The 18,067-nt window shown below is 46.4% G+C and overlaps 1 protein-coding gene across 1 annotated transcript in view; it reads left to right on the forward strand.

Annotated features, from left to right (window-relative positions):
- Positions 1-17,712, forward strand: part of LOC135393793 (chorion peroxidase-like) — a 104,949-nt gene extending 87,237 nt beyond the window's left edge. The window contains exons 6-15 of the mRNA XM_064624065.1: positions 11,318-11,485; positions 12,058-12,159; positions 12,249-12,371; positions 12,462-12,703; positions 12,819-12,951; positions 13,035-13,162; positions 13,284-13,486; positions 13,799-13,968; positions 15,075-15,183; positions 15,299-17,712. Of these exons, the coding sequence (XP_064480135.1) occupies positions 11,318-11,485; positions 12,058-12,159; positions 12,249-12,371; positions 12,462-12,703; positions 12,819-12,951; positions 13,035-13,162; positions 13,284-13,486; positions 13,799-13,968; positions 15,075-15,183; positions 15,299-15,383 (1,463 nt within the window). The 3' untranslated portion in view covers positions 15,384-17,712. The remainder of the gene's footprint in view (positions 1-11,317; positions 11,486-12,057; positions 12,160-12,248; positions 12,372-12,461; positions 12,704-12,818; positions 12,952-13,034; positions 13,163-13,283; positions 13,487-13,798; positions 13,969-15,074; positions 15,184-15,298) is intronic.
- Positions 17,713-18,067: the final 355 nt, after the last annotated feature.

Raw genomic sequence — 18,067 nt, forward strand, 5'->3', positions numbered from 1 at the left:
CGCTCGTTGGTGGTATAGCTCTAAATTCACGCTGAAGACTTGGAGGTGAAGGGTTCGAATCCAGTCCACGAGCTGCTCGGTATGAGTTTTTCCCTCGGTTTTCCTGCGGACGTTCCGGACGGATGTCGGACCTGTCCCTCCTAAAGTCGGTCCGGGACGCATATATTATCCTCTGTTTCTCACTGATTTTCGCTGTTCTCTCTACATCTGTGCACGCCAGTACGCCGTGGTGCTAGAGCGGAACTTTAAAAAAAAAAAAGATATTGACAGGTTGAACGCGTGAGTTAAGTCGACTTACATGTCATCGTTGTAGCACAGTGTTCGGCGTGATGGACAGCAACGGAGAGATTACATTATTGCAGAAACGTCACGGTAATATTTGCTTGGAAATAACTTTAAATAGGACAGTAATATCTATAACAAGTGTGGGGCGTGATAACATATCGCCCACACAAGAAAGTAACAATGTGTGAGAAGTACGAATATACTTGTCCTACGAAAACGTAAAAAAAAAAAAAAGAAAACGATTGGGCATCGAAATGGTTAAGAAGAAGGAAAACGATGCTTTCTTCTTTTTTTTTCCTTTTTTTTTAATAATATGTTAATGAAAGCGTGCGGAAACTCTAGGCTCCAGTTTTACCAGACGAACAGGAATGGCCTGTCTCGCCAACAAGCCGATGGGTACTTTCAGAATAGGGTACCCGAGCACTTTTGCGCTCTGAAAAAAAGACGAAACTGTCTCTGCGCGTTGCGCAAAACACAGTTTCGGTTCTGGGTATGGGCAGCAGCACCCCTTGATTTTTGTATCAGGCATCCACAGCGCTTGGATACTTTTTTTTCTTCTTCTAAAATTGCCTGTATCAAAAGTAACGCATCAAGAACGCACGAAACGACGCCCAGAAAGTGAGGACGTTCACATAAAAGGACCCCCACTTCAGCATGCAGCACACGGCCACGCTATCTCCCTTTCTAAATATTCTTCCATTCTACTACCAGCCGCGCCGCAAGACGCAAAAACGCATAAATTACACCGGAACCAGAACAAACAAACAAAAAAAACCTCCACCACACGCAACTTCTCCATACTTTCTAACTCTTACACTTCCTCAACACGCGAGTCCAGATGGAAAGAAGAACTGTCCCCGAAGAAGGCGTCTGCTGTTTAGCAATCGAGAAACCTTGCTCTAAAATAGCGAGAGAAACGGGGTCGTGCAAATAACACAATGGGAATAAATAAAAAAAATAAAAAACTAGTAGCAGCCCCACCCTCCCTCGTCATCCTTCACGTTGTCACAGTTCCATTTCAAATGCCTCGAGCGAGTTTTCTGCGAGCAGCGCTTCCGAGCAATTACGGGTTCCGAATATACGCGCTAATCATCCATAGCATCATCGCGTGTGTTTTGTTCGACAAGCTTGCTGTATACTTCAGTAGTAGGAGGTGTAGGAAACACTGTCTGTTCTGGCCTCTAGCAATAGAGGAAGGACACCGAAGAAGGATTTGAAGGAAGTCAGGCAGCCTGTCATGTTGCGAAAGTTATCGCTTCCTTAGAACAGCTGGCTTGCGGTGATTAACCGGCTGGATGGCTAAGCAAAATGGGGGTGGAAGAAGGAAAAACAAAAGGCTGGGTACCATGGCCCGTAAGTCGAAGAAGGCCTACGATGGAAGTGTTCTACTAGGTATACAGGTGCCAGTAACGTCCACAAAGCAGAGCGAGGGGCCCCACCAAAATACTATGTTCGGCAGATAGCTTGCAGACGTTAGTTATTCATATGTAATTGCGTCCGATTAGTAGTGAAAACAAAACCGCACAGTACCGTCCGAAATGGCGCCACTACAGGTCGGTACTGCGTGCTTGGGCCCTTGCCTCTGTTACCTGTTGTATAGTAAAGTCAACAGGAACGCAGACAGCGTTGCTGCGTTTATACCTGTGTTGCCAACCGAAAAGTATTGAAATCATGAAAACAGTAGCAAAAGTGGGCTCGTAGCAGACGACGTCAAGCAGCCCGCGAATGCACAAAGCGTGTACATGCAGGTCTTGAGAACACCGGTGTCACTGCACGATGCTATACTACACAGGATATTTCGCGTTCCAATAGTTTGATTGATTGGTGAATCCGACTTGTCAACCTGGAGCGAGCATCCGTATCCGCTACAGGTCAACCACGTCCGGCAACCTCGCACGAAGTTGCTTGGCCTCACAAGATCCGGAAGCGACGACGGTGAAATGTTGGAGTTCCGGTTGAATCATAGCTTTCTCGGCACAGCAAGAAAGAGTGCTCCGCCGCGAAGCGAGTCTAGCTCACAACGACAAGCGAAACATGCGAATCCAATCAAGATCGACCAGTCAGATCCAGTGAAGCACGCCTCCTCAAACCGCGGAGCGGACAAATGCCGCCCCCGATCGAATTCGCCGAGAGTCGCCCATGTCGCTCATGGAGTATAAGAAATGCTTGTCAAGGTTTATCCGAGGCTCGCTACAATGAGACCACATCATCGTTTGTTATCCCGACCGGGCTGCTTCCAGCACTTAAGTCCAGTGTGCCTGGACCGAAAGGAGACCAAAGAAACTTCATTTTTAGTTTTCCTCTGATCTGACTTCATTTGGAGCTAACGCATACACGGGCACTGATGGCTTTTGAAGGATGGCAAAATTATATTACCGTACTGCAGATTGAATGCGTATGGCCGCATCGTTTCTCGGCTATGGTGCTTCAGATGCAGCGTCTCAAAGAGACGTTGACGCCTCGAAGGCAGTGCCCCCCGTCGTCTACACGCCACTGATCAACTCGCCTGAACTGGATCCTTTCTGAATCTCTTGACACCTCTCCACTTGCTGTCTCAGACGGTGGAAGAAGTGAAAAGGAAAAGCAACACGATTCGTAATTGAGCCTAAGTACCCCTTCCTCGCCTGTCAACGCGTGACGTCTTGTTCTGTTTTGAAACCGATAAGTGCGTTGACCCTCTTCAGAGACTCGGAGGAGAGTTAGAGGCGTGACATGTGTTATGAGAGGGTGATACGTGCAGCATGGCACCGAGGTACCGCCGTGACATTTTTGGCGGCGTGGTAGTTCTCACCACCGGGATGCATGCCCGTAGATGTAAAATTTTACTTGTAACCTACAGAACATTGCTGTAATCCGGTATCTCCAGGTGAATATTTAGGGGAAAGACTCCAGCAGCGATGGTCCTCTGTCCTCGGGGCGCACAGGAAGGATGCGCGGTCAACTGAGCCATATGGCCAGGAATGCCATTCCCTGCAGTTACTACGTCGTTCCCGCAAAATGGTGGGAACATTTATCTTGCGGTAACGAACGGTAGTAACGCTATCATTGAGGAAATGTAGATCGTCACAAGGTTACGACGTCTAGAAGAATGGATCACGGTTTCACCCAGAAACGAAATACAATGCACTCGCCTTTTAGATAGGGTGTAGTCACACCAAGCGCCAACCGCATAGCCCGCCAAATCAGATAAGTATTCTGCAATCAATTTAAATCTCCCCTATCAGATGATCATGCGGAAAAAAGGCGGTCGAAACGCGGGCGATTTATCGGAGCTGACGCCAAAACCGCAACCGAGTCTTCCAAAATGCGTGACTTTCATGCTAACCATAGCTTCCTCGAAGAAACGTTCCGTACACTCAACGTCTCCCTTTCTGACATTTCAACGTTCTTAGGTTGCTGCCCGACCCCCCAGAGACAGCTATAGAAAAACTTTCGAAGTATGCCCTTCCGGGTGAAGAGGCGCATCTATGTAGCCAAGCAGGTTTAAAGCGGGGCACGCATTTTGGTTTCGGAGTGTCCTGTTCCTGACGGAGGTGAATCCGTCACATTTAATTACAGGGCGAAAAATGCCGGTCAATTTGTAGATCTAGACCACCAGATAGTTAAGGCTAAGCAGAACTTGTTTAAGCAAGTCATGGCTGCGATCACGTTTACTTTCTTTTTTGACAAATGTCGCGGTATAATATTATTTCCCTTCCGTTTTGTCAATATGTCAGCAGCATAACCGACCAACTACGTATACGTATGACAGTACTCGTACCGTCGTCCACCGTGAAGTACCGTAATGGGACGACATATAATCTAATTTCGTATTAAACCTAAATGATACATACCTCATATTAAGCCGTTTCTTCGTCTCGATGTAGTGCAGGGGCGGTTACAGGCCCTCACTATGGGAAAAAAAGAGGAGGTTCTTTGTAAAATATTAGCAGTAAAATAGTAAAATATTAGTACACCTGCCACATGTTATTCTACATTGTTTTCACAGTACACAGCAGTGCTAACATCATCGTTAACAAGTCGTTACAAATGTACAGCTTACTTTACAGAATGACAGGAACTGGGTCATTTTACGGTCTTTTTTTTTTTTTTGTCCCACTTTATTTAGAAATCAGCATCCATGAATCACAGTCATGGATGTTATTCACGGCTGGCCGCCTGGTTACGCGGGAATTACAATGTAATGAAAGCCTAGAAAACCGAGTAGCAGATCATTTATCAGACGCCCTACAGTACTTCGAAGCCGTACAACGAGAAAATCGGTATCGCAGCGTCTATTTGGGCGCTTGCTTCGGCTACGTTCATCGCGGCGGCATCTGCATACTACAGGCAAAACCGGCACTAAAGTTGCATGGCAGGCAAGGTTCAATGTCTTACAAGATACAGGCCTCGGCGCCTGCTCGGACGACTGCGTTCGATTCATCATGACCTATAGCCCGTAGGTGTTCAGGTGTATAGGCAGGCTTGCGTCAACACTGGGCTCTCTTACCATCAGTGAAAAGAATAAATAAAAATGAAAAAACTAAAGCTAAATGAACTCCAAAGAGCCTACAGATGGTGAGGTGTCAGATTGGGATGGGCACAACACAGTTTATCTGTGTGTCCAACACAGGCCGATTTTACATATATTTGTTTATCTGTTGCATCACATACTACGGAATCACCGTGCAAATGAACAGTAAGGCCTCGCTCTGGCCATTAAGCGTAATGAAACGGAAGTCATCCGCAAGCGGGAATCCGCCATAGCTATAGTCGTCCTGGATGAGTGTAAGAAATTGTGCATAATCGGGGTAAAGGAAGTCAGAAACGCATAACCATCAGATGTCCATACCAGTGTCAGATATATGATAGAGTACCTTACCTATATCCTAAAATAACCGTTTCCAGTCTCGCGCAAACAGGTCGGTCGGCGTTGTTCTAACAGGAAATATCGTCGGCAACATGGAGTCTCGTGTGAAACTACGGGAAATAGTGATGCGCATGAATCGAAAGAAATACGGTAAATCCTCCTCATAACGAAGTCAACGGCACCGGCAGAAAATTCCATACAAGCGGTGCGTAGAGAGGTGAAAAATCCAGCGGACAGGTAGGAGATGTTAAGGGAAGACCGTCAGGAGAATAGCCGCCGATATTTCGAACAGAAACTGTTTTTTGTTCTGTTCTGTTCTTCTTCTAGGCATAAAGTACAGACTCTGTTCGAAATATCGGCGCTCTCTACCCTTAACATATAGGCGCTACACAACTAACAGCTGGCTAACCTTTCCAGTGACTTCCTTCTTTCTTCATATAAGCGCTAGTTTGACATAAGCGGAAGTCCCACAGAAACAATGAAATAAGTAAACAGTTAAATACAGGTAATCCTCGTTATAACGAAGTCAACGCCACCGGAAGAAATTCCATATAAGTGGTACGTAGACAGGTAAAAAATCCTGCGAACGGGTAAGGAAATATTAAGGGTAGTGCCACAGGACGAGAGTCGCCGATATTTCGAACAGAAACTGTTCTTCTTCTTCTGAGCAGAAGATAAAGAACAGTCCCTGTTCGAAATATTGGTGGCTCTCGTCCTATGGCTCTTCCCTTAACATATAAGCGCTAATTCGACATACGCGAAAGTCCTACAAAAACAGTGACAGTGGCCACAGAAGCGCGCGGTAACGCCACGGGAGTCTGAAAACAAGTTTTCAAACAAGGGATATCCTGGTGATGAGCACCTCTGTAGCTTGCTTTTTAATTTAGATCTTAAAAAAAACAGAAAAATACATGGGCTGGATTTAGCCAGGCCGGCTTGTGTTACTCTATAGCGGAACGGTCTCGGGGTACAATTCGAGTAATCCGCTTCGAAACTTACGTATATCGGCCGGGACTGTGTATAACTTCGAATGAATCTATAATTCGAATAAAGCGGTTTCGTTATAAAGGGCATTTACTGTATGTGGACTAGTTACCCACCGACACAGGCAGATTCCATTGAGAAAAAAATGGAACCAGGGCTGTATGCCTCAAAACTCATCTCATTAGCTTGGCCAACGTCATTTGATTAGACTTCCTCATCGCTTTGTTCGAACGACTAATCTATGACACGCCTAGTACAGACTGTAAAAAGAAACAAACAAACTGAACCTGCTTTCTTTCTTCGCTGTCTTTTCAAGGGTTGCACTATACAGTGCCATTACTCGTTCTAGCCCATAATAGCCCTTACATTAATCCTCGCTACAATACACCTTCCTTCCTCACAGCCACCACGACACAGCACAAAGGCAACTGAAGCTCTACACGGCGCACAACCCACAATAATCCACTACAGAGACCAAATGAAACCAATATCAACGTACAATGCCCCTATCCTTCGCATGAATTTGTATCGTGACCGGTAGAAAGGTGTGTGTGTCTCGCCTATGCGTGCACATTATTATTTATGCACCAGGAAGGAACGTGGCGGGAAGTTACTGTTTTCGCACGCCCGATGTACCCTCACGATCGGTCTGGTTTCTCGGCAGTGCGCTTGTAAGCTTCACCCCATTACCGCTTAAGTTGCGGAGAGAGCGTGGAAGATCGGGATGCATCACGGCCGCACGTGTGGCTCCTTTTGTTTCTTTCATATCACATGGCAGTGACAAGAGGAACGTGTTTGTTCTTAAGAGGATGTTCTCGATCGCGTGCCGGCTTACTGAGGGTAAGATCTCGGGTACGTTCTCGGCAGAGGCGGACACCAATGTGGGGGAAAAGAAAGATTGCTTCCACCGTCATAGAACATCGGGTGGAGGAAATTATTAGCAGTGCTAACTTCCGTGTAAATCTACGCTAAATTAGCATTACACGTTCTGGTGACTCCGTTATGTATTGTGCCAACGCAGCCACCTGTGCCAATTAACTAAATATAGAGGTGAAAGACAAGTCCAGCTCGCATGTCGTAAAAGTGGGTCTTGCACGTGTGGACACAGTCAGCGCGGGTCGTGCAAGAATATGGCAACGTTCAAAGGGCTATACGAATACCAATTGGATCCTGCCTTTGTTGAGAAACGGTGTCAGCTATGATGATGAAACAAAGCGCGGATCCTACCTACAATCCTACCTACGACTGTTGTTCCTTTGAGTGTTTCCTTGGGGGACTTTGCCGGCTTCGGTAGATCAGTTCTAAGATGTCCTCGTGCTTGCTTTATGACCCAGAGGTTGCGGGTTCGAACGCGGACAAGGACGCCAGCAAGTTCGCAGCATGGCACAAGTTGTTTACACAAATCGTCTTCAGCAGGGGATGCTAAGTACGAGGTTTGCAACGCACGTTAGAAAGCCCTCTGGAGGGTCAATTGAAACCACGGATCAAATCCTATGGCGTAGCGCATAATGGTAACTACGTCGCGAAGTAAGGTCTCCGAATTATCATTTTGATTTCTCTGAGGACTTTACGACATCGTTCTATGTGCAGAAACGGTTGCCCACTACTTTTTGTCAGGCGAAAATATAAGATAACCGGTAGCAGAGACCGATAGTCATGACTGCTATGTCCAGTGTCATCAAGGTGGAGTATTCGCGATCACGAGCGTTCAAAGTACGTCAAGTCATGTACTCAAACCATGCACTGGTATGATTGCGAACGACACCCTTCCTTGTACGCAGACAAAGTACATGTTCCGATTAAGGCCGATTGGCGCTCGGTGTTCGGCCTTTGTCTTTTAGCGCTTTTACCAATATTAATGATGCACCAACGGGCTCAAAAGGCGGTTTTAAACGATTAAGGGTGACTGCGGGCCTCAGGCACACCATTGGCGGAGCCCATTGCCGAGGCATAGGTCGAGACAACAGCAGCAACAGCTTTATTTTCGAGATGGGTAATAATAATTCGGGGCTCTACGTCGCGACACAACTATGATCGTGAGAGAGGTCATAATGAGTGGGGTGTTCCACCGCCAAAGGCGATACTCCAGCCCCATTGCTCGGGTCAAGACAAGGTTCGTTCGCTTCTTAGGGTTCCTCGAGACGAGGGGACGCAATTATGCTGTCTAACGTTCCTGAACGCGGTTAAGTGTTACGCATAACGTACGTCACATGAACGTTTGCCGTCCAAGAAGGAGTGACAAGTTGAACACAACACATCCATTATCGCGTCACAGGACGACTACGCGGTTATTAAACGAAATTTCCTTTACAATTCAGCAAGAGCTGTACATTGATGACACTTTGTCGCTTAACCTACTTCTCACACAGTCCAAGTTGTAAACATCCCCTGTGGAGACGCACCCGCCAGTTCTGGCTTGCTTGTGTACCAGAAGACGTGCAAGATATGCCGTCACTTCCTGTCATTGGATTCTTCTGCAGTTTACTTGTGTATCAGAAAGGCAACTTGGGCCTAGTGGTGTTGGCCCAAGTTGCCTTTTGGCTATTGGTGTTGGTGTCATTCTGTTAGTTTAACCATCGTTTAGGAGAAACAAGATACCTACGGATACGAAATGATGTAAAAACACGTACATAATATACGGGTGCTTATACCTCTTGCGTTACTTTTTCTTTTCGTTTTTCTATTGTTTAAATGAGCCACCCTAAGGTGAGTTCATCGTGCTTAGCGTTTCTGCCGTCGTACTTTCTTTTCCCGATTCAGTATCAGCCGCACTGTTGCGCCCTGCCCAGATCCCGGCCGTGCCGCCAGTGACAGTAATTAAGCTTGAGTACGTCACACGAAGGAGCCAGGAGGCGATGTTTCGCAGTCTTCGAACCCCGCATCATCCATATCGACATACGGTGCCTGATCACTTCGCAATTGGATTTACAGAAACGTCGTAAGAAAGCAGTCATGAGCGGTGCTGCGTGAACTTGAGGCCCGGTGCTGTCTACTGTCCGTGTAACACAACACAGCCATAGCGAGCAGCCGCGAGGTCGCGTTTCCCACTGGAAATTCTGCTACGGGCACGACGCAGCGTACTCTCCACGTCACAAAGTGACGTCAGCATCCCTCATTCACTTAAGGGCTCTCTGAAGGAGTGGAAGGGTATCTAGAAGGCGTGCAAATCAGTCGCGCGCGCTAAGCGTCAGCTACTATACTTCGAGACAGTTCAAGAGCTGCAGTTACAGATTCCGCCTGCGGATGATGTAGTCCGCATATTGAGAGTACGGCGTACGAGATCGTGGCGGGCGACTACTTTGTGGTTCGGAAGCGTTATGCGATCGCCTAAGCCAGTCACACGGTGTTGACCTGTTACGAAGCACAGCATCGTTCTTGCGCAAGAGCGCATGCTACATATTGCATAATAACGCAACAACGAAAAACGAAAAATTTATGGAGGGAGTCTGCATTGCTCCTTCAACACTGGGGGGGATGTTAAATAGAAAGAAGAGAAACGAACTGAAAGAGGAAATGTCACCATTGGGTTTTGTGGTGTTGCAACAGGTAAAAGCGGTGCATTTGAAATTCTGCAATTACTTGTTGACCCCTCGTCGTCTACAGAGTGGGTTCGCATAGATATTCGTATATTTGTGATGGGTATACATATCGATTAGGCTCTCATGCTTTAGAGCCACCTCTGTCAACTCGCTTCTACGTCATTCTGTCGTATACTAGGAGGATGAATGCTAGCCGCAGTCGTTCCTTCCGCACTCGACTTGAACAAAAAATAATCCTGAGAGGAAAGCCATCATCTTGAAACAGCCGATGTGCACTACATAGCGATAATCGCTGGGAGGCCTCCCATAGCTAATTCCTTTGTCTGTCCCCGATTACAAGCTCACATCTTTAGCCAGATGTCGTTCCAGTTCCAATTTTACACATTCAGTGTTGGAGTTCGGGGCTTTTTATATGCTACGAAACAGGTTTCTGCCCGTTCGTATTTGCATCAGCACGAGAGGAGAAAAACGTGATAGAGAGCGGTGCTAATTCGGGGGTAACGACTATTTGGGCCAGGCATTAACCACAAATTGCTAGCTTACAACTGGGAAAGCCCCGAGCACTTTCAGCCTATAGTCTCTGTATAACCTGTACGCTTACAATACCCCATGCACGTATAGGTCTACCCTTTGATATGTATGTGTCGGACATGAACGATATGCAGTGCTTCTCAGGCGTAAATATACAGACAAGCGAAACGATAATGGATCACGCCAATTTTCCTCTCTTAGAGTTATTATTCTTCCTTGTTGCAAGGGTCAATACGACCTAAAAAGGTGAACGATGTCAAAATATGCGTAAGCTTTGACGGATTGCATTGTACCCGGTGTTTAGCAAACAAACTTTATAAATCACAAGCATCAATACATGTCCGTAACGATTCTGGATGTTCCGCTTTTGCGGGCTCAGGAGAGAACCGTGCCAAGGGGGATCATCCACGGTTGCGGGCAGAACAACCGCGGCAATGCTCCGTACAGACACTGTCACAATACATCATCTTTTTCGTGTCTAGGCCGCGGCAAACATCACTGAAACATCACTGATCACATCATTCGAGTAAGCTAGACAAACGCAGATATTGACGCCCTTGGGCCAGTAAGCGCCTCCGCGAATAGGGTCACCAACAAGAGAGCCGAAGGATGAACCTCCAAAGCCGGCCCCGTTTTGTTTTTGCATGCACGAGGAAAAAACAAAAGGAGTGAAAAGCAGAGAAAAGTATGAGTCGAACAGACACACATGCACCAATTGTACAGTGCTGGACAAAAGTTTATGGAACACGCTCCTGCGCATTCCTTCCTCAGAGTGAAACGCTGGCATCTAACGCTATCGTACGGACTTACAAAAGGGTGACTGGGTTACCTAGGCACGCGTCTCAAAGCCCGTACGGTCCCATTCGCTGCTAACCGTGTCATTCTGAGGAAGGAATGCGCCGGAGCGTGTTCCGTAAACTTTTGTCCAGCACTGTATCTTATATCGGTTTCTTAACTTTTTTTTAGATAAGATAAATGGAAAAAAATCTACTACGTAATCGAAGGTGTCTTTCTTCTAAGGTGTTTTTCAAAAAAGAACAGTAAGATAAGGCGCGCTTAGCGGATGGTACATCTATTGTCTACTACTATCTACAGTCGCTTTACAATACTTTTGTTTTTACCTATGCAGACCACGAAAGGCAAGATATCGAATGCTGTCGGTACCCACCGGAACACAGGCACCCGAACTGCATGGTGATTGACATTCCTCACGACGATCCTTTCTACAAGTTTTTCAACCGGAAATGTCTGGACTTCGCCAGGATCCTGGCTGGACTTCGGCCCTCCTGTACTCTCGGTGTGTATTTCTGAAGGTGAACACTAAGATGCCGAAGAACAGTACGTTCCCAAGAAATGATATTAAAAAAAAAAAGACGAACGCTTGCGCACTGCTCACGTCCAAGTGTACGTTCATCCGATGATGCGAACAAAAGAAAAAAAAAGTAAAGCGAAATGCTAATTGGTTGTCTGGAGCACGCGGACGTCTCCCAAGGATGCCACCCGCTTCAAATCAGCTGTTCCAGTGGCGGGGCCGAGCGCCGTGACGCCACAGTAGCATTGGTTTCCAGCGAGCGTTCGAAAATTCAATTTTATACTGGCTAATACCCACTACACTGTAGAACCTGTATGTTTCGCTCACACTGCTGGAAAACAACTGTCCTATACAATCCTGGACCGTCACTGCCGAATTAATAGCGCCTAAGCATGTTCCCAAAACCCTGGCGACATCGTACCACAAGGTTTCCTGCTCATCAAGTGTGTCTGCATGTGTCGCAAATAGAAAGAGGCAGGGCAAGTTCGAACAGTAGACGCACTGCATTGCATAAGACATCTCGACATTTTAAACATATTCACTTTAATGCCTTCCAGGCCCACGTTCGCAGATCAACACTCTCTCCTCGTACATTGACGCCGGTTTCGTCTACGGTGGAACCCAAGAGATCGCAAGCAGGCTTCGCGAGTTCAGAGGAGGTAAGCACCCCATGAGAGACATTTCTACACACATGCCCTTTATGGTGCAACATCAACGAACTCCCCATTAACTGAACGAACGTTTTCAGGTCGCCTCAAGACCACTCCCCTCTACAGAGATCTCGGCCTGAAGGATTTGCTTCCAATGAAGACTGTCGAAGCCGACGTTGGTTGCATGGCTCGGCCAAGAAACCTCTATTGTTTCGACGCTGGTGAGGACTCGTTTAGATGCACGTTCCTTCTATATGAATTGCATCTTTTGATAATGAAAATTAAATGGGGTTCCTCTAACACATACGCAGGTGACGAACGTGTAAACGAACAGCTCGCTTTGACTGTGATGCACACCATGTGGATGAGAGAGCATAACAAGATCGCTTCCATATTCGGAGCTCTCAACCCACATTGGGACGACGAGACCCTCTACCAGGAGACGAGGCATCTGCTCATTGCTGAAGTGCAGCACATCACTCTAAACGAATGGCTGCCCATGATCATTGGTCCGGACACTGTGAAGAAGTACGGGCTTGAACCTGTTGAACACGTAAGTCCAGGTGGTCGGGAATTGTCAATTCGTAGATACCTTTCTCGATTTCACTGGCTTCGAGTCTGTCACGAAACTTGGTCGTAACAGTCAGGGAATATCACTATAACTGCAGGGCTACTACACTGGCTACAGTCCAAAGGTGAACGCTGGCATTCGTCAAGCCTTCCAGTCCGCTGTATTTAGGTTCGGTCACAGTCTGCTGCCAGATGTCACGGAACGTTACAACAAGTTCCACGAGAAGCTCGGTAAGAAATGCCTTCCGCCGTGACGAGAAAAAAAGTTGACGCGTATGAGACTTATTCGTTGCATCTGCGCATGCTTCCTGCAGAGGCTATTCGTCTGTCTCGACTGTTGCGTCAGCCATACGACTTGTATAAGCCAGGAGTCATGGACACTTTCATCATGGGACTTATCAACCAACAGTGTAATAGGATGGACCCTGAAATCACTACCGAGGTAAGTGTACTTTCACGGCAGGTCAATGCCTTCGCCTCCGTCTATCATCTATCACTGGCGTCTCATCAGACAATTCAGTGCACACCTTGCCACTTGCTTACGGTGCCCTTGTCTTTGATAGGTGACGAACCATCTGTTCGAGAAGCCTGGCGATGGTTTCGGTATGGACTTGGTATCGCTGAACGTTCAACGTGCTCGTGAAACCGGTGTACCCGGCTACAACGATTTCCGCGAATACTGCGGCCTTCCTCGGGCTCATGGTTTCTGGGACCTTGCTGGTGCTTTGCCGAATAAGACTATTCATCGATACACTCAGGTCTACAAGTAAGTGCAAGTGAAGCAATAGAGGAAAGAATACGCGTCTCTCTAAAAGAGTGCGCAGTGCTTGTAGAAGGAAGCGGACAAGATCCTATGGCTTCATACATCGAACAATACAAGAAGCACTCGTTAACATTACAGACACTGCGACAAACAAGCGGCACGATAATTTCTGCTCTCGGTGCCACGTTATGTTCCCCCACCAGCACGGTGCGCAATCTGTGCCGTTATAGTTTAGGAGACAATACAAGAAATCCTCGAAATGTGATAGTGTGCGATTTGCGGTACGAAAGACTATAGCACTATCACCTCTTGCAGGCACGTTGACGACATCGATTTGTGGAGTGCTGGTGTTGCAGAACACCCTCTACCGGGTGCAGTTCTTGGTCCTACTCTCTCATGCCTAATTGCAGAACAGTTTGCCAATATTCGACGTGGAGATCGATTCTGGTACGAAAACCCAGGCTGGCCATCTTCCTTTACACTCGGTAAGTATTTCTCTTGCGTGTGAATAAGATACAGCATAAGCGACAGCGTAGCTTATCCGAAAACTTCTAATAGGATCGTGTCGTACATATTGATTACGCAATTGTAGACAACAAGAACAACGAGATGCTAAAGTTGAAGTGGGACACCTATGTCCCACGGTCCAAAAATAGGTAAATGTGTTTAGCATATGACTGCGTGTGATGCACCTCTTCCCCATTTCAACGCTCCTACTCCAATTTACCTCCACTACACTACCAGTATCCCAACCAGTTCTCCTCGTTTACGTCTACTTAAAAAAAGTAACAGCATTATGTACTGGAGTGTAAGGCACTCCTTTTCTTCTTTCTTTTCCGTTGAGGTGGTTACAGAACGCCCTAAGGAGAACTAGCGCTGAGAAATCAGCACATGGGGGATTAGTGACATGATGGAAACGGTGTGGGGGTGAGTGGAAGGGATAAAAGGGGTAGCCTGCAAGAGACGGGCAAGTCCGGAACACATCCACCGGCATGAGATAGTTACGAGCAACAATACAGGGGGCTGTAACAGACATGCACAATGTAAGGAATTCCTCTGCCAAGTTTCCCCAACTCTGGCACGCCCGCTGTGCACGGCCAGCACTACTTAACACGGTCCTGACACATACCGAAGAGCGAACCCCGAACTAAAACATTCCAGCATTCGATGTTGACAAATGAGTTTGCACAAACGACACAGTGCAAGGATGTCCACGATATTGGAAGTTGCAATGTAATTTAGCTGAGCGCGTCAGCAATTATTTTCGCGTACCTATCCAGAATAATATTTTGGCGACTCTGGGCCCCAGCTTGCATACACGTTCCTCAGTGGCGTCTTGAGCAGCTTTGGTAGTGCTTTACGCGCGAGTGGCGTTGATGACTGTAGCCGGCATTACCGAAGCTACTGAAGACATCACCGGAGGAAGCTCTTAATCGTCCGTGCAAGCGGCCCCAGGTGTCTGTTAGCACATCGTGCGCAGATTGGCAGAACTACAGAGACGACTACATATTGCAAGCAGAAGGACAACAAGCGATATTTGAAGTAAAGTAAAGCATTTTAGAGTAATTTGTAACGTTTTGTATTCCCGCAGAACAACTGCACGAAATCCGCAAGATGCGACTTTGCAGAATTATCTGTGACAACAGTGACGACATGAACGACATCCAGTTTGCAGCTCTAATCAACCACGATCCCAACCAGTAAGTGCATAAATCATAAACCCACGAGTCACGTGGGTAAAAAAAAGACTGCAGTGCAAAAAATAACTGCCCGTATCTATCAGATCTAACCACGTTCCGTGCTATTGCCTTTCAGAAACCCAAGGATCGGTTGTACGTCCGACGATATGCCCAAGATGGACTTCACCAAATGGAAAGACACAACGTACCTTAAAAAGTAATTTACAACACCTAGAACAAATCAACCAAAATTGTTAGAACTAAGAAGCATCCTCTAACGTCCAACAAAACCTGCCATTCCCAAGATGGCCCCCGGCAAGCCAATGACCAACTTGCAAAGTGGCGGCCGGTGAGCCTACATCAACCTGGAAATTAAGTGCCGGCTCGAAACAAAGTCGGTGGTGAATGTGGGGTTATGTAGTACCGAGGATGCAATTTAGGAAACAAAAGCGTAATGATTCAATGTAGGCCTGGCCATCAGGGGTTTCTTGTGTTTCATGATGGAATGCCTATTGAGTCTCTTGGTCTTGGACGTTTCGAATGAAGAATATGCTAAAACAAAGAGTCGCCGTCGACGCGGGGCTCATTCTGTGTGCCTTTAATACCTTCAGTATTCACAGATATCAGGGCTCTGCCTTTGCCAAAGCAGGATGCGGATGTGAATGGAACTGTAAGAAAATGTTTATCTAGGAGAGTGCAACATGATAATTTTAGACGCAAGAAATATGAAAATGTGACATAAAGTTATGTTTACCTTTATAACGATTGTTACAGTGACCCCGTATGATGACAAAAAGGCAAGCTGCATAACTAGCACATGTGCTACTGTTGCATTTTGTACACAATCTTAAATTGGAGCTCGGGGCCAATGTAGAATTGCATGAGAGCTCGAAGACGTGGATGCAGAATTCTGTGCCATAGATACAGTGCAAGTAGTCAAGATACCAGTGCTGTGTAAGAACTATAGGATTCACTTCCTGTAGTTGTACCTAACATGTGTCCTTCTGTAAACGTGGTCACAAAAGGTCAAGGTACCATAGCTATCCTTATGAGGATGAAGACCACCTATGCCATGAGTCATCAAAATCCTCCTCCCAATCTCAATCCAGATGACTGATTTACTTTTACCGATAGACATTATGTTTCGTTTTGTCTCTCTGGCAATGAAGGCTTCGTCTCTAACTGTTAAAGGGGTTGCCACACTTCGTCCCGTGTTATCCCAGATAAACAATCAAAGACTGTTATTTGCATCGATGCAAACCTGCATTCCGACTTTTACAGCAAAATAAGACGCGTGTAAAACTGGCACAGGGAATACTGAAAGTCATCGGGCTCTGATATTACTGCAGGCGTGTCATGATAGGGCCCTGTGTTTTCGGGTTTGTTTTTTAAATCGGGGGTAAAAATCGGGTGTCATTTCAGGGGCGGTGAAACAGGGTAAAATCGGACAAAAGCATGTGGAAAAGCAGATTTTCGAGTGAAAAAAAAAAAGGAAAAGGAGTGCTTCTCGCGTTTTACATGACCATGACCTGCGGAATATAACGTCCTCTAGTGGCTGAAATTGTACTCTTGCCAGTCAGCTTTCGGGTTTCACCCGAAGTAACGATGATGCACAATGGGGGAGGGAGGGGGGTAAAAACGGTCTTTACCCTAGAACACAGGGGCCTTACGTATCCATGAATGAGGAAGCGCGGTAGAGGCCACGTGGTTACGACTACCAAAGGGAATGGCCGTAGCTCTCGCTGCTCTGACATCATAGCTTCACGCGTACGTGTGTTCAAGTGTCTTCGCACCCAATACGCACGTAGAAAATTTCCCTCAATACTTTGGTTTGCTGTAGCTCGCGTGAACAACCACATCTCTCAATGTGTCACAGCCCCTTTAAATATGAAATGGTATTTGGCTCTCTATCACACCGAAGAACGTTTTGTACATAGATTTTCAAGCAAATTCCCCGGAACTGGTTCCAAAGATTACGTTTCCTCTTCTGCTGCCCCTTTTCAGGCTTCTTTTCCTTTTGATTTTCTGTATCTAGAAGGAACAATTTAAACTTTCCAAACTACAAACTGCATGAAACGTCCCAGATTCTGCAGACTGAGAATCACTTCGGTGCTTGCAAATGTGCCTTCATGTGATCACGTGATGTGCTTTTTTTCTTTTTTTTGCTATAGTTTCTGGCATCATGCCCCAATGTACATATTTCCAGTCTTTATATTTATATGTGGCCGTATTGAAAGTATGTGAACTTTTAATGCGCCACAGTTTGGGGTCTACCCCTTGATTTTGACAATGGTAGGGACTTCTCTAGAGTGTTTGTGATTAGAAAATCATCGTAATAGATTTCAATAGGATGTGAGAAAGCCAAGTTCTTCTTGGACCCCTCATGGATGCACTAAAGTTTCTTTTTGAGAGAACCGTTCTTTTATGTTTGTTTGTTTGTTTGTGTGAGTGAGAGCGTGTGTCTTGGGAATTTTTTTTCTTTTTTGTATGAAAAATGAGAAGTGTGTGGTTTTCTGTTGACTAACTATGAAATAAAAATGTTTTCATGAATGAGACTATTGATGTTATGCTATTTATGTTCCTCGGAGACAGAGATACCCTGCACATGCTTGAATGGGCCTTCTTAAATGGCCCGCTACAGAATGGGCCTTCAATATTTGAGAGCCAATTGAATGCTCAGTAGGCCGTGTCAACAAGTATGTATATACTGCTTGCGACGTATTCCTCTGGAACCTCCAGCCCGTGGCCCGTATTGGCAGTGTCCCGCGCGAAGGACCCATAGGCCTGTAGCTCTCTGGCAGGAGGCGCTGCAATCACTGGGAGTCAGCGCCGCCTGCGGGAGAAATTGAACCAACCGCTTAGTTCACAGCCTACAATATAGCGAGATATAGCGTTTCGCCGGCGT

This window comes from Ornithodoros turicata, chromosome 5 (genome assembly GCF_037126465.1).
Source record: "Ornithodoros turicata isolate Travis chromosome 5, ASM3712646v1, whole genome shotgun sequence".
NCBI classification, from domain to species: Eukaryota; Metazoa; Arthropoda; class Arachnida; order Ixodida; family Argasidae; genus Ornithodoros; species Ornithodoros turicata.